The 16,432-nt window shown below is 39.8% G+C and overlaps 1 protein-coding gene across 1 annotated transcript in view; it reads right to left on the minus strand.

The window, feature by feature from the left end:
- The window catches only part of LOC106591088 (integrin alpha-11), a 215,535-nt gene that overhangs the window by 81,286 nt on the left and 117,817 nt on the right, over positions 1 to 16,432 (minus strand). The window contains exons 15-19 of the mRNA XM_082957948.1: positions 8,489 to 8,655; positions 6,151 to 6,290; positions 4,530 to 4,640; positions 3,996 to 4,081; positions 3,578 to 3,788 (exon numbers count right to left, since the gene is read on the minus strand). Coding sequence (XP_082814074.1) covers positions 3,578 to 3,788; positions 3,996 to 4,081; positions 4,530 to 4,640; positions 6,151 to 6,290; positions 8,489 to 8,655 — 715 coding nt within the window. The remainder of the gene's footprint in view (positions 1 to 3,577; positions 3,789 to 3,995; positions 4,082 to 4,529; positions 4,641 to 6,150; positions 6,291 to 8,488; positions 8,656 to 16,432) is intronic.

Genomic DNA, 16,432 nt, shown 5'->3' on the forward strand with positions numbered 1-16,432 from the left:
AACATTCGCAGAGTACGACCCTGCCTCACACAGGAAGCGGCGCAGGTCCTAATCCAGGCACTTGTCATCTCCCGTCTGGATTACTGCAACTCGCTGTTGGCTGGGCTCCCTGCCTGTGCCATTATACCCCTACAACTCATCCAGAACGCCGCAGCCCGTCTGGTGTTCAACCTTCCCAAGTTCTCTCACGTCACCCCGCTCCTCCGCTCTCTCCACTGGCTTCCAGTCGAAGCTCGCATCCGCTACAAGACCATGGTGCTTGCCTACGGAGCTGTGAGGGGAACGGCACCTCCGTACCTTCAGGCTCTGATCAGGCCCTACACCCAAACAAGGGCACTCCGTTCATCCACCTCTGGCCTGCTCGCCTCCCTACCTCTGAGGAAGCACAGTTCCCGCTCAGCCCAGTCAAAACTGTTCGCTGCTCTGGCACCCCAATGGTGGAACAAGCTCCCTCACGACGTACTGCTGTACTATAGTCTGCTGTACTGGTGTACTATAGTCTGCTGTACTGGTGTACTATAGTCTGCTGTACTGGTGTACTGTTGTCTGCTGTACTGGTGTACTATAGTCTGCTGTGCTGGTGTACTGTTGTCTGCTGTACTGGTGTACTGTTGTCTGCTGTACTGGTGTACTATAGTCTGCTGTACTGGTGTACTGTTGTCTGCTGTACTGGTGTACTGTCGTCTGCTGTACTGGTGTACTATAGTCTGCTGTACTGGTGGACTATAGTCTGCTGTACCGGTGTACTATAGTCTACTGTACTGGTGTACTGTTGTCTGCTGTACTGGTGTACTATAGTCTGCTGTACTGGTGTACTATAGTCTGCTGTACTGGTGTACTATAGTCTGCTGTACTGGTGGACTGTTGTCTGCTTTACAGGTGTACTGTTGTCTGCTGTACTGGTGTACTATAGTCTGCTGTGCTGGTGTACTGTTGTCTGCTGTACTGGTGGACTGTTGTCTGCTGTACTGGTGTACTATAGTCTGCTGTACTGGTGTACTGTTGTCTGCTGTACTGGTGTACTGTCGTCTGCTGTACTGGTGTACTATAGTCTGCTGTACTGGTGGACTATAGTCTGCTGTACCGGTGTACTATAGTCTACTGTACTGGTGTACTGTTGTCTGCTGTACTGGTGTACTATAGTCTGCTGTACTGGTGTACTATAGTCTGCTGTACTGGTGTACTATAGTCTGCTGTACTGGTGGACTGTTGTCTGCTTTACAGGTGTACTGTTGTCTGCTGTACTGGTGTACTATAGTCTGCTGTGCTGGTGTACTGTTGTCTGCTGTACTGGTGGACTGTTGTCTGCTGTACTGGTGTACTATAGTCTGCTGTACTGGTGTACTGTTGTCTGCTGTACTGGTGTACTATAGTCTGCAGTACTGGTGGACTGTTGTCTGCTGTACTGGTGTACTACAGTCTGCTATACTGGTGTACTATAGTCTGCTGTACTGGTGTACTACAGTCTGCTATACTGGTGTACTATAGTCTGCTGTGCTGGTGTACTATAGTCTGCTGTACTCGTGTACTGTTGTCTGCTGTACTGGTGTACTATAGTCTGCCTGTGCTGGTGTACTGTTGTCTGCTGTACTGGTGTACTGTTGTCTGCTGTACTGGTGTACTATAGTCTGCTGTACCGGTGTACTGTAGTCTGCTGTACTGGTGTACTGTTGTCTGCTGTACTGGTGTACTGTCGTCTGCTGTACTGGTGTACCATAGTCTGCTGTACTGGTGGACTGTTGTCTGCTGTACTGGTGTACTATAGTCTGCTGTACTGGTGTACTATAGTCTGCTGTACTGGTGTACTATAGTCTGCAGAACTGGTGTACTATAGTCTGCTGTACTGGTGTACTATAGTCTGCTGTACTGGTGTACTATAGTCTGCTGTACTGGTGTACTGTTGTCTGCTGTACTGGTGTACTATAGTCTGCTGTGCTGGTGTACTGTTGTCTGCTGTACTGGTGTACTGTTGTCTGCTGTACTGGTGTACTATAGTCTGCTGTACTGGTGTACTATAGTCTGCTGTGCTGGTGTACTATAGTCTGCTGTACTGGTGTACTGTTGTCTGCTGTACCGGTGTACTATAGTCTGCTGTACTGGTGTACTATAGTCTGCTGTGCTGGTGTACTATAGTCTGCTGTACTGGTGTACTGTTGTCTGCTGTACCGGTGTACTATAGTCTGCTGTGCTGGTGTACTGTTGTCTGCTGTACTGGTGTACTATAGTCTGCTCTACTGGTGTACTGTTGTCTGCTCTACTGGTGTACTATAGTCTGCTGTACTGGTGTACTATAGTCTGCTGTACTGGTGTACTATAGTCTGCTGTACCGGTGTACTATAGTCTGCTGTACTGGTGTACTGTTGTCTGCTGTACTGGTGTACTATAGTCTGCTGTACTGGTGTACTATAGTCTGCTGTACTGGTGTACTATAGTCTGCTGTACTGGTGTACTATAGTCTGCTGTACTGGTGTACTATAGTCTGCTGTACTGGTGTACTATAGTCTGCTGTACTGGTGTACTATAGTCTGCTGTACTGGTGTACTGTTGTCTGCTGTACTGGTGTACTATAGTCTGCTGTGCTGGTGTACTGTTGTCTGCTGTACTGGTGTACTGTTGTCTGCTGTACTGGTGTACTATAGTCTGCTGTACTGGTGTACTGTTGTCTGCTGTACTGGTGTACTGTCGTCTGCTGTACTGGTGTACTATAGTCTGCTGTACTGGTGTACTGTTGTCTGCTGTACTGGTGTACTGTTGTCTGCTGTACTGGTGTACTGTTGTCTGCTGTACTGGTGTACTGTTGTCTGCTGTACCGGTGGACTGTTGTCTGCTGTACCGGTGGACTGTTGTCTGCTGTACTGGTGTACTATAGTCTGCTGTACTGGTGTACTATAGTCTGCTGTACTGGTGTACTATAGTCTGCTGTACTGGTGTACTATAGTCTGCTGTACTGGTGTACTATAGTCTGCTGTACTGGTGTACTGTTGTCTGCTCTACTGGTGGACTGTTGTCTGCTGTACCGGTGGACTGTTGTCTGCTGTACCGGTGTACTGTTGTCTGCTGTACTGGTGTACTGTTGTCTGCTGTACTGGTGTACTATAGTCTGCTGTACTGGTGTACTGTTGTCTGCTGTACTGGTGTACTGTTGTCTGCTGTACCTGTGGACTGTTGTCTGCTGTACCGGTGTACTGTTGTCTGCTGTACCGGTGTACTGTTGTCTGCTGTACCTGTGGACTGTTGTCCGCTGTACCTGTGGACTGTTGTCTGCTGTACTGGTGTACTGTTGTCTGCTGTACTGGTGTACTGTTGTCTGCTGTACCTGGGAACTGTTGTCTGCTGTACTGGTGGACTGTTGTCTGCTGTACTGGTGTACTGTTGTCTGCAGTTCTGGTGTACTGTTGACTGCAGTACTGGTGTACTGTTGACTGCAGTCCTGGTGTACTGTTGACTGCAGTACTGGTGTCTGCTGTACTGGTGTACTGTTGTCTACTGTACTGCCATTTATTGGACTGTATTGTTGCACTATGGTCTTTGGTCCTGGAATAGTGGTCTATAAATCCAATGTACTGTGAATCGTCACCTTGACTATGAGACTAGAGAATCGTAGGTTAGGAGTGTAGGTGATGTTGAGGCGGGCTCCATAGGCGTTCTCTCCCCTGTTCTCCAGACGAACATCCACCACCATCCTCCTCCTCGATCCCTCCATCACTCGCTCTGACCCCTCCGCCCCGCCTTCGGACAGACGTCGACACATCACACCCCTGGAGTGGACTGCATTCCCACAGAACTGCCTGTGGGGGGAGAGGGAGAAAGTAATATATTCTGATCTGTGGTGTGTGTGTGTGTGTGTGTGTGTGTGTGTGTGTGTGTGTGTGTGTGTGTGTGTGTGTGTGTGTGTGTGTGTGTGTGTGTGTGTGTGTGTGTGTGTGTGTGTGTGTGTGTGTGTGTGTGTGTGTGTGTGTGTGTGTGTGTGTGTGTGTGTGCGTGCGCGCGCTCACCTCCAAGACAGCAGGTCAGTTGTACTCTGTAAGGACAGGCCTGGTACACAGCGGTCGTCCTCATCACAGCCATTCCAGAAGGGAAGCTAGTAGAGAGAGAGATACTCAGTTACAATGACATCCATATCATAGTATGGTTATGCCAAGAGGCCTTGGAAGCCAAGAGGCCAAGAGGTGTACCTTTATGGTACAGCAAGTACTATGCTTGCCCTGCAAACCATAGTGTCACTGGTTCAAGCCCCTGTATGTTCCCCTTAATCGCTACAATACCACTCATAAGGCTGTAGACTAAGAGCTAAACAAGGAGATGACTGGTTCGTGGTCAGATCAAGCAGTCATGTGACCCGCTCAAAGCACTTCCTTTCTTCATCGCTTCCTTGAAGGGATCACTGATTAGATATGATTGGACAGATGAACGGAAGGGTTCCAGCAAATGTTTTTTACCTGTCCAGACATTCCTAATCAGTGATTACATAAGAGCTAAACAAGAAGTGCTGATTGTCAGTGGTCAAGGGTCAGATGTGTGTGTCTCACCTCAGTCCTGACGGTGGTGGGCCAGGTGTCGTCCAGCGCAGGGCCCTGGTCGGGATCCTGCAGTGCCACCGCCACAGTGAACACGATGGGCCTCACATAGTCCGTGGTCTCCTGGATCAACAACACGTGGGGAGGATCAATGTCATTACAACTGTATCACACCATACATCATGAACCATAACCGTCACAACACACTGAGGAATAGGAAACGTTATAATGATAGGATAGAGTAGGAAACGTTATAATGATAGGATAGAGTAGGAAACGTTATAATGATAGGATAGAATAGGAAACGTTATAATGATAGGATGGAATAGGAAACGTTATAATGATAGGATAGAATAGGAAACGTTATAATGATAGAATAGGAAACGTTATAATGATAGGATAGAGTAGGAAACGTTATAATGATAGGATAGAATAGGAAACGTTATAATGATAGGATAGAGTAGGAAACGTTATAATGATAGGATAGAATAGGAAACGTTATAATGATAGGATAGAGTAGGAAACGTTATAATGATAGGATAGAATAGGAAACGTTATAATGATAGGATAGAATAGGAAACGTTATAATGATAGGATAGAATAGGAAACGTTACAATGATAGGATAGAGTAGGAAACGTTATAATGATAGGATAGAGTAGGAAACGTTATAATGATAGGATAGAATAGGAAACGTTATAATGATAGGATAGAGTAGGAAACGTTATAATGATAGGATAGAGTAGGAAACGTTATAATGATAGGATAGAATAGGAAACGTTATAATGATAGGATAGAGTAGGAAACGTTATGATGTTAGGATAGAATAGGAAACGTTATAATGATAGGATAGAGTAGGAAACGTTATAATGATAGGATAGAGTAGGAAACGTTATAATGATAGGATAGAATAGGAAACGTTATAATGATAGGATAGAATAGGAAACGTTATAATGATAGGATAGAGTAGGAAACGTTATAATGATAGGATAGAATAGGAAACGTTATAATGATAGGATAGAGTAGGAAACGTTATAATGATAGGATAGAATAGGAAACGTTATAATGATAGGATAGAGTAGGAAACGTTATAATGATAGGATAGAGTAGGAAACGTTATAATGATAGGATAGAATAGGAAACATTATAATGATAGGATAGAGTAGGAAACGTTATAATGATAGGATAGAGTAGGAAACGTTATAATGATAGGATAGAATAGGAAACGTTATAATGATAGGATAGAGTAGGAAACGTTATAATGATAGGATAGAATAGGAAACATTACAATGACAGGATTAAACCAGAGGCATGTATTTAGATTGTCAGGACATTGAGGTTTCTGCATTATGAATTGACCATGTTACCCCCCATTAACATTACATGGGGGAATATTTCAATATTGCTATGCAACTGAATGTCTAGGATTATAATATTTACAATTCTAAAAGTTGTCCCAATTATCTAAATACATGGCTCTGGATAATACCATCTCAAGTCTCTGTCTTACCTTCTGATTGGCTGTATGTAAATGTAGTCATATTGCTTCCACCTATCCAATATTCTCAGATCTACCGGATAGGTTAGAGTCTAGATGTTGATTTGGAATTCAACTAGAGTTCAGTCTGTGCTCACCATGACATAGAAGTAGATGTGTTGACAGGTCTCCTCTCCAGAAAGCAGGGTCAGGTTTTGAAACAGCAGTTTATCAGGGTCATCCATTATGGCTCTGGGGTTGAATCGACGCTCCCCAATGGTGGTGTTGTAAGTGATAGCTAGAGAGATGAAGAAAGAGGGAGCATAACTGTTGGAAACATGTTCTATACTACAGTACTTTATTTTCTATAAAGTAAGGACCAGAAGCAGTACAGATTACATTACAAAAAAGCAACTTGGACAATATCCAAGAGCCACCGTCGAGGAACTGAAACAACGTCTCAGTTGAGGACATTTGAGTGAGTGACTACTCCAGAGTTGAGAGAGTTGACCAGACCTCTTGAGCCATATGGCTTTGGAAGTGATTCATTTCCAACCCACACTGTTTAAGAGGCACGTTATTTATTACACCGCGCTTTAATAGCTTGGGGAAAATACCATAAAATCCAGAGCTAATGCACATTACCCTACTGAGCATGCCAACTGGAGAGTACACTGGTCTCCCATACCCCATACCTACTTTCTCCATTATACCATGACATTGTTAAATTTCTTTCTGATTGGCTTGAAGACCATTCTAGAGTGTGCATTATTTCCCTATAACGTATGGTATATTTGCACGGTAGAATTCAATGACTATAGTTCATTGTTATATGTTCTATAGTTGAGCTGCTTTTTAAAAGCAAAAGTTCAACTGAAAACATTATTGGCATTGTTGAATTCAATGTTCATAATGGCAAGCTAGAACTGATGGTTTGGTTAGCTAAACTAGCAAGTCTGTTTGTTTGGTTACCACGGCAACTACTGTATCTATTAAAGTTGCTAGCTACTTCAGTGGATGTTGAACACAAGCTCTTTCCATTTCCATCAGATGCTGCTTAAAGTTGAAGGCGTGTAACCTTAAGCACATTTGGAGATATCTCTTTTCTCAAAGTTTATTCTTCCTTGTACAGTCGAACACAACAGACTTGCAACACCAGCAGCAGCAGCACATCTGACAGATGTTACTTGACCAAACATGATAATGAGGGGAAATCAAATCAATTGTGTTCCCACTGTTCAGTGTCCCCTAGATGTCCAACCGTCCCGGCGGAGGACAAGATAACTTTCTGAGGCTTCTTCCTATTGGTTTGGCCCGTCTAACATATTTGACAAAGATGGCGGGAGGTTGGGAGGTTAACCAGAAACATCCACGCCTCAATGCCTCCTTAGCCTGCCTCCTTAGCCTGCCTCCTATAGTCCCACACAAGGGAGAAAACCTGAGCCAACAGGCCTCAACCTTTAAAACAAATTGTGACCAGGGATACCTTGTGTCAGAGCACGGGTGGGCCACTGTTGGTGATTCAACACCTCAGAGCCACGGCAACCGAAACGGTCTCCAGAGAGATTCCGGGCTCACGGCAGAAGTGTGGGGTAGCCGTGTCAGGCTATCCGCAGCCTGACAACGATCAGCCTGATTATATTGCCACCATAAAAATTCAATGAGTATAGTGGACAGAATGCATACTATTCAGATGGCAATTTACATACAGAATGCTTGGCTAATTAACAGTCAGAGGCTAGGATAATCCAGATCAGTTCTCATCAGATGTAGCAGTTGGCATAGCATGTCCGTAACCGCTCTGTAGCCTGCAGCATATGTGTTTGGCAGATGGAATGATATCCTAAACTGTCACTGATAGCAAGGAAACATTTTCCTGTGGCTCTGCTCTGGGGCAAGAAGCCATCACCCTTTCACTTAGTGAGCCAACAAAAGAGCGGTCTGACTGACTCAACAACAACCAAGCAGAGACATTGAGCAATACACGTTTGGATCATGATTTCAACTATGAATCTCTGAACTGCATTACTTCTAGTGCTTACTTGATCCTTAGCCAATGTGTAGCAGGCTTGGAAAGGCTAAGCTTTGCTCTAAACATAGAACAGTAGGAGATCAACTGTAGAGTTAATCAAGATGTCAGTTTTGCCTGAAAGACAATAAGGTCCTCTGTTGACTGTACAGTGAAGGAACAACAGTGAATAAACTTCTTCCTGAATAGAAAAAAGGCTTTGTGGCTCCACTGGGCTATTACATCTACTAAGATGAATCCAGTTTTATTTGTTTAGTTCTCATCCCCATAAAATCTGTAAGCAGTGGGCGGCTCAAACAGAACCCATATTATGAGAAGTGCAGAGAAAGAGTTCAGCAACATCAGCAATATCTCAAGGTAGTTGGAGTCAATCTGACATCTTTTGCACTGAAGCTATAATCAGTAGAAGGATGCAGGCTACATTATAGTCTATAACGTGACTTAATTGGTCACTTTTGAACACTCACCCACTTCCTGTGTAGGAGGTATGGCTGTCCGGGCGGTGACGTTTAGACACACTACGGCTGACATGCAGGTCACGTCCTTGCCTCCCCTCTCACAGTCCTTCACAAAGATGTTGATCTTGCTAGGTTCAAACCTAATGTTGGCGTGAATTCGGACGACACTGCGAGACCTGCAGATGAACCATACACAGTGTTATGATCATACATGTGGTTGATTATATGCTCCACATACATAAAGTACCATAGAAACAGTAGCACGCTTGTTAATATCTAAGTTACCTACCAGAGAAACAGTAGAACACTTGTTAATATCTAAGTGACCTAGCAGAGGAACAGTAGAACACTTGTTAATATCTAAGTGACCTACAAGAGGAACAGAAGAACACTTGTTAATATCTAAGTTACCTACCAGAGAAACAGTAGAACACTTGTTAATATGTAAGTGACCTAGCAGAGGAACAGTAGAACACTTGTTAATATCTAAGTTACCTACCAGAGAAACGGTAGAACACTTGTTAATATCTAAATGACCTACCAGAGGAACAGGAGAACACTTGTTAATATCTAAGTGACCTAGCAGAGAAACAGTAGAACACTTGTTAATATCTAAATGACCTAGCAGAGAAACAGTAGAACACTTGTTAATATCTAAGTGACCTACCAGAGAAAGAGTAGAACACTTGTTAATATCTAAATGACCTACCAGAGAAACAGTAGAACACTTGTTAATATCTAAGTGACCTACCATAGAAACAGTAGAACACTTGTTAATATCTAAGTGACCTACCATAGAAACAGTAGAACACTTGTTAATATCTAAGTGACCTAGCAGAGAAACAGTAGAACACTTCTTAATATCTAAGTGACCTACCATAGAAACAGTAGAACACTTGTTAATATCTAAGTGACCTACCAGAGAAAAGGTAGAACACTTGTTAATATCTAAATGACCTAGCAGAGAAACAGTAGAACACTTGTTAATATCTAAATGACCTAGCAGAGAAACAGTAGAACACTTGTTAATATCTAAGTGACCTACCATAGAAAGAGTAGAACACTTGTTAATATCTAAGTGACCTACCAGAGAAAAGGTAGAACACTTGTTAATATCTAAATGACCTAGCAGAGGAACAGTAGAACACTTGTTAATATCTAAATGACCTAGCAGAGAAACAGTAGAACACTTGTTAATATCTAAGTGACCTACCATAGAAAGAGTAGAACACTTGTTAATATCTACGTGACCTACCAGAGAAAGAGTAGAACACTTGTTAATATCTAAATGACCTAGCAGAGAAACAGTAGAACACTTGTTAATATCTAAATGACCTACCAGAGAAACAGTAGAACACTTGTTAATATCTAAGTTACCTACCAGAGAAACAGTAGAACACTTGTTAATATCTAAGTGACCTAGCAGAGAAACAGTAGAACACTTCTTAATATCTAAGTGACCTACCATAAAAACAGTAGAACACTTGTTAATATCTAAGTGACCTACCAGAGAAACAGTAGAACACTTGTTAATATCTAAATGACCTACCAGAGGAACAGTAGAACACTTGTTAATATCTAAGTGACCTAGCAGAGAAACAGTAGAACACTTGTTAATATCTAAATGACCTAGCAGAGAAACAGTAGAACACTTGTTAATATCTAAGTGACCTACCAGAGAAAGAGTAGAATACTTGTTAATATCTAAATGACCTACCAGAGAAACAGTAGAACACTTGTTAATATGTAAGTGACCTAGCAGAGGAACAGTAGAACACTTGTTAATATCTAAGTTACCTACCAGAGAAACAGTAGAACACTTGTTAATATCTAAGTGACCTACCAGAGAAACAGTAAAACACTTCTTAATATCTAAGTGACCGACCATAAAAACAGTAGAACACGTGTTAATATCTAAGTGACCTAGCAGAGAAACAGTAGAACACTTGTTAATATCTAAATGACCTAGCAGAGAAACAGTAGAACACTTGTTAATATCTAAATGACCTAGCAGAGAAACAGTAGAACACTTGTTAATATCTAAGTGACCTACCATAGAAAGAGTAGAACACTTGTTAATATCTACGTGACCTACCAGAGAAAGAGTAGAACACTTGTTAATATCTAAGTGACCTAGCGGAGAAACAGTAGAACACTTCTTAATATCTAAGTGACCTACCATAAAAACAGTAGAACACTTGTTAATATCTAAGTGACCTACCAGAGAAACAGTAGAACACTTCTTAATATCTACGTGACCTACCATAAAAACAGTAGAACACTTGTTAATATCTAAATGACCTACCAGAGGAACAGTAGAACACTTGTTAATATCTAAGTGACCTAGCAGAGAAACAGTAGAACACTTGTTAATATCTAAATGACCTAGCAGAGAAACAGTAGAACACTTGTTAATATCTAAATGACCTACCAGAAAAACAGTAGAACACTTGTTAATATCTAAATGACCTACCAGAAAAACAGTAGAACACTTGTTAGTATCTAAGTGACCTAGCAGAGAAAAAGTAGAACACTTGTTAATATCTAAATGACCTAGCAGAGAAACAGTAGAACACTTGTTAATATCTAAATGACCTAGCAGAGAAACAGTAGAAAACTTGTTAATATCTAAGTGACCTACCATAGAAAGAGTAGAATACTTGTTAATATCTACGTGACCTACCAGAGAAAGAGTAGAACACTTGTTAATATCTAAATGACCTACCAGAGAAACAGTAGAACACTTGTTAATATCTAAGTTACCTACCAGAGAAACAGTAGAACACTTGTTAATATGTAAGTGACCTAGCAGAGGAACAGTAGAACACTTGTTAATATCTAAGTTACCTACCAGAGAAACAGTAGAACACTTGTTAATATCTAAGTGACCTACCAGAGAAACAGTAGAACACTTCTTAATATCTAAGTGACCGACCATAAAAACAGTAGAACACGTGTTAATATCTAAGTGACCTAGCAGAGAAACAGTAGAACACTTGTTAATATCTAAGTGACCTACCATAGAAAGAGTAGAACACTTGTTAATATCTACGTGACCTACCAGAGAAAGAGTAGAACACTTGTTAATATCTAAATGACCTAGCAGAGAAACAGTAGAACACTTGTTAATATCTAAGTTACCTACCAGAGAAACAGTAGAACACTTGTTAATATCTAAGTGACCTACCAGAGAAACAGTAGAACACTTCTTAATATCTACGTGACCTACCATAAAAACAGTAGAACACTTGTTAATATCTAAATGACCTACCAGAGGAACAGTAGAACACTTGTTAATATCTAAGTGAACTAGCAGAGAAACAGTAGAACACTTGTTAATATCTAAATGACCTAGCAGAGAAACAGTAGAACACTTGTTAATATCTAAATGACCTACCAGAAAAACAGTAGAACATTTGTTAATATCTAAGTTACCTACCAGAGAAACAGTAGAACACTTATTAATATGTAAGTGACCTAGCAGAAGAACAGTAGAACACTTGTTAATATCTAAATGACCTACCAGAGAAACAGTAGAACACTTCTTAATATCTAAGTGACCTACCACAAAAACAGTAGAACACGTGTTAATATCTAAGTGACCTAGCAGAGAAACAGTAGAACACTTGTAAATATCTAAGTTACCTACCAGAGAAACAGTAGAACACTTGTTAATATCTAAGTGACCTACCAGAGAAAGAGTAGAACACTTGTTAATATCTAAGTGACCTACCATAGAAACAGTAGAACACTTGTTAATATCTAAATGACCTAGCAGAGAAACAGTAGAACACTTGTTAATATCTAAGTGACCTACCAGAGAAAAAGTAGAACACTTGTTAATATCTAAATGACGTAGCAGAGAAACAGTAGAACACTTGTTATTATCTAAATGACCTAGCAGAGAAACAGTAGAAAACTTGTTAATATCTAAGTGACCTACCATAGAAAGAGTAGAATACTTGTTAATATCTACGTGACCTACCAGAGAAAGAGTAGAACACTTGTTAATATCTAAATGACCTAGCAGAGAAACAGTAGAACACTTGTTAATATGTAAGTGACCTAGCAGAGGAACAGTAGAACACTTGTTAATATCTAAGTTACCTACCAGAGAAACAGTAGAACACTTGTTAATATCTAAGTGACCTACCAGAGAAACAGTAGAACACTTCTTAATATCTAAGTGACCTACCACAAAAACAGTAGAACACGTGTTAATATCTAAGTGACCTAGCAGAGAAACAATGGAACACTTGTTAATATCTACGTGACCTACCAGAGAAAGAGTAGAACACTTGTTAATATCTAAATGACCTAGCAGAGAAACAGTAGAACACTTGTTAATATCTAAGTTACCTACCAGAGAAACAGTAGAACACTTGGTAATATCTAAGTGACCTAGCGGAGAAACAGTAGAACACTTCTTAATATCTAAGTGACCTACCATAAAAACAGTAGAATACTTGTTAATATCTAAGTGACCTACCAGAGAAACAGTAGAACACTTCTTAATATCTACGTGACCTACCATAAAAAGAGTAGAACACTTGTTAATATCTAAATGACCTACCAGAGGAACAGTAGAACACTTGTTAATATCTAAATGACCTAGCAGAGAAACAGTAGAACACTTGTTAATATCTAAATGACCTACCAGAAAAACAGTAGAACACTTGTTAATATCTAAGTGACCAACCAGAGAAAAAGTAGAACACTTGTTAATATCTAAATGACCTACCAGAGGAACAGTAGAACACTTCTTAATATCTAAGTGACCTACCATAAAAACAGTAGAACACTTGTTAATATCTAAGTGACCTACCATAGAAACAGTAGAACACTTGTTAATACCTAAGTGACCTACCAGAGGAACAGTAGAACACTTGTTAATATCTAAGTGACCTACCATAGAAACAGTAGAACACTTGTTAATGTCTAAATGACCTAGCAGAGAAACAGTAGAACACTTGTTAATATCTAAATGACCTAGCAGAGAAACAGTAGAACACTTGTTAATATCTAAGTGACCTACCAGAGAAAAAGTAGAACACTTGTTAATATCTAAATGACCTAGCAGAGAAACAGTAGAACACTTGTTAATATCTAAATGACCTAGCAGAGAAACAGTAGAACACTTGTTAATATCTAAGTGACATACCATAGAAAGAGTAGAACACTTGTTAATATCTAAGTGACCTACCAGAGAAATAGTAGAACACTTGTTAATATCTAAATGACCTAGCAGATAAACAGTAGAACACTTGTTAATATCTAAATGACCTACCAGAGAAACAGTAGAACACTTGTTAATATCTAAGTTACCTACCAGAGAAACAGTAGAACACTTGTTAATATGTAAGTGACCTAGCAGAGGAACAGTAGAACACTTGTTAATATCTAAGTTACCTACCAGAGAAACAGTAGAACACTTGTTAATATCTAAGTGACCTACCAGAGAAACAGTAGAACACTTCTTAATATCTAAGTGACCTACCATAAAAACAGTAGAACACGTGTTAATATTTAAGTGACCTAGCAGAGAAACAGTAGAACACTTGTTAATATCTAAGTGAACTACCAGAGAAACAGTAGAATGCTTGTTAATATCTAAGTGACCTAGCAGAGAAACAGTAGAACACTTGTTAATATCTAAGTGACCTACCAGAGGAACAGTAGAACACTTGTTAATATCTAAGTGACCTACCATAGAAACAGTCAAACACTTGTTAATATCTAAATGACCTAGCAGAGAAACAGTAGAACACTTGTTAATATCTAAATGACCTACCAGAGGAACAGTAGAACACTTGTTAATATCTAAGTGACCTACCAGAGAAACAGTAGAACACTTGTTAATATCTAAGTGACCTACCATAGAAACAGTAGAACACTTGTTAATATCTAAATGACCTAGCAGAGAAACAGTAGAACACTTGTTTATATCTAAGTGACCTACCAGAGAAACAGTAGAACACTTCTTAATATCTAAGTGACCTACCATAAAAACAGTAGAACACGTGTTAATATCTAAGTGACCTAGCAGAGAAACAGTAGAACACTTCTTAATATCTAAGTGACCTACCATAAAAACAGTAGAACACTTGTTAATATCTAAGTGACCTAGCAGAGAAACAGTAGAACACTTGTTAATATCTAAATGACCTACCAGAGGAACAGTAGAACACTTGTTAATATCTAAGTGACCTAGCAGAGAAACAGCAGAACACTTGTTAATATCTAAATGACCTAGCAGAGAAACAGTAGAACACTTGTTAATATCGAAATGACCTACCAGAGAAACAGTAGAACACTTGTTAATATCTAAGTTACCTACCAGAGAAACAGTAGAACACTTGTTAATATGTAAGTGACCTAGCAGAGGAACAGTAGAACACTTGTTAATATCTAAGTTACCTACCAGAGAAACAGTAGAACACTTGTTAATATCTAAGTGACCTACCAGAGAAACAGTAGAACACTTCTTAATATCTAAGTGACCTACCATAAAAACAGTAGAACACGTGTTAATATTTAAGTGACCTAGCAGAGAAACAGTAGAACACTTGTTAATATCTAAGTGACCTACCAGAGAAACAGTAGAATGCTTGTTAATATCTAAGTAACCTAGCAGAGAAACAGTAGAACACTTGTTAATATCTAAGTGACCTACCAGAGGAACAGTAGAACACTTGTTAATATCTAAGTGACCTACCATAGAAACAGTCGAACACTTGTTAATATCTAAATGACCTAGCAGAGAAACAGTAGAACACTTGTTAATATCTAAATGACCTACCAGAGGAACAGTAGAACACTTGTTAATATCTAAGTGACCTACCAGAGAAACAGTAGAACACTTGTTAATATCTAAGTGACCTACCATAGAAACATGACCTACCAGAGAAACAGTAGAACACTTGTTAATATCTAAGTTACCTACCAGAGAAACAGTAGAACACTTGTTAATATGTAAGTGACCTAGCAGAGGAACAGTAGAACACTTGTTAATATCTAAGTTACCTACCAGAGAAACAGTAGAACACTTGTTAATATCTAAGTGACCTACCAGAGAAACAGTAGAACACTTCTTAATATCTAAGTGACCTACCATAAAAACAGTAGAACACGTGTTAATATTTAAGTGACCTAGCAGAGAAACAGTAGAACACTTGTTAATATCTAAGTGACCTACCAGAGAAACAGTAGAATGCTTGTTAATATCTAAGTAACCTAGCAGAGAAACAGTAGAACACTTGTTAATATCTAAGTGACCTACCAGAGGAACAGTAGAACACTTGTTAATATCTAAGTGACCTACCATAGAAACAGTCGAACACTTGTTAATATCTAAATGACCTAGCAGAGAAACAGTAGAACACTTGTTAATATCTAAATGACCTACCAGAGGAACAGTAGAACACTTGTTAATATCTAAGTGACCTACCAGAGAAACAGTAGAACACTTGTTAATATCTAAGTGACCTACCATAGAAACAGTAGAACACTTGTTAATATCTAAATGACCTAGCAGAGAAACAGTAGAACACTTGTTTATATCTAAGTGACCTACCAGAGAAACAGTAGAACACTTCTTAATATCTAAGTGACCTACCATAAAAACAGTAGAACACGTGTTAATATCTAAGTGACCTAGCAGAGAAAAGGTAGAACACTTCTTAATATCTAAGTGACCTACCATAAAAACAGTAGAACACTTGTTAATATCTAAGTGACCTAGCAGAGAAACAGTAGAACACTTGTTAATATCTAAATGACCTACCAGAGGAACAGTAGAACACTTGTTAATATCTAAGTGACCTACCATAGAAAGAGTAGAACACTTGTTAATATCTAAGTGACCTACCATAGAAACAGTAGAACACTTGTTAATATCTAAGTGACCTACCAGAGAAAAGGTAGAACACTTGTTAATATCTAAATGACCTACCA

This window comes from Salmo salar, chromosome 11, assembly GCF_965601325.2.
Source record: "Salmo salar chromosome 11, fSalSal1, whole genome shotgun sequence".
Lineage (NCBI taxonomy): Eukaryota > Metazoa > Chordata > Actinopteri > Salmoniformes > Salmonidae > Salmo > Salmo salar.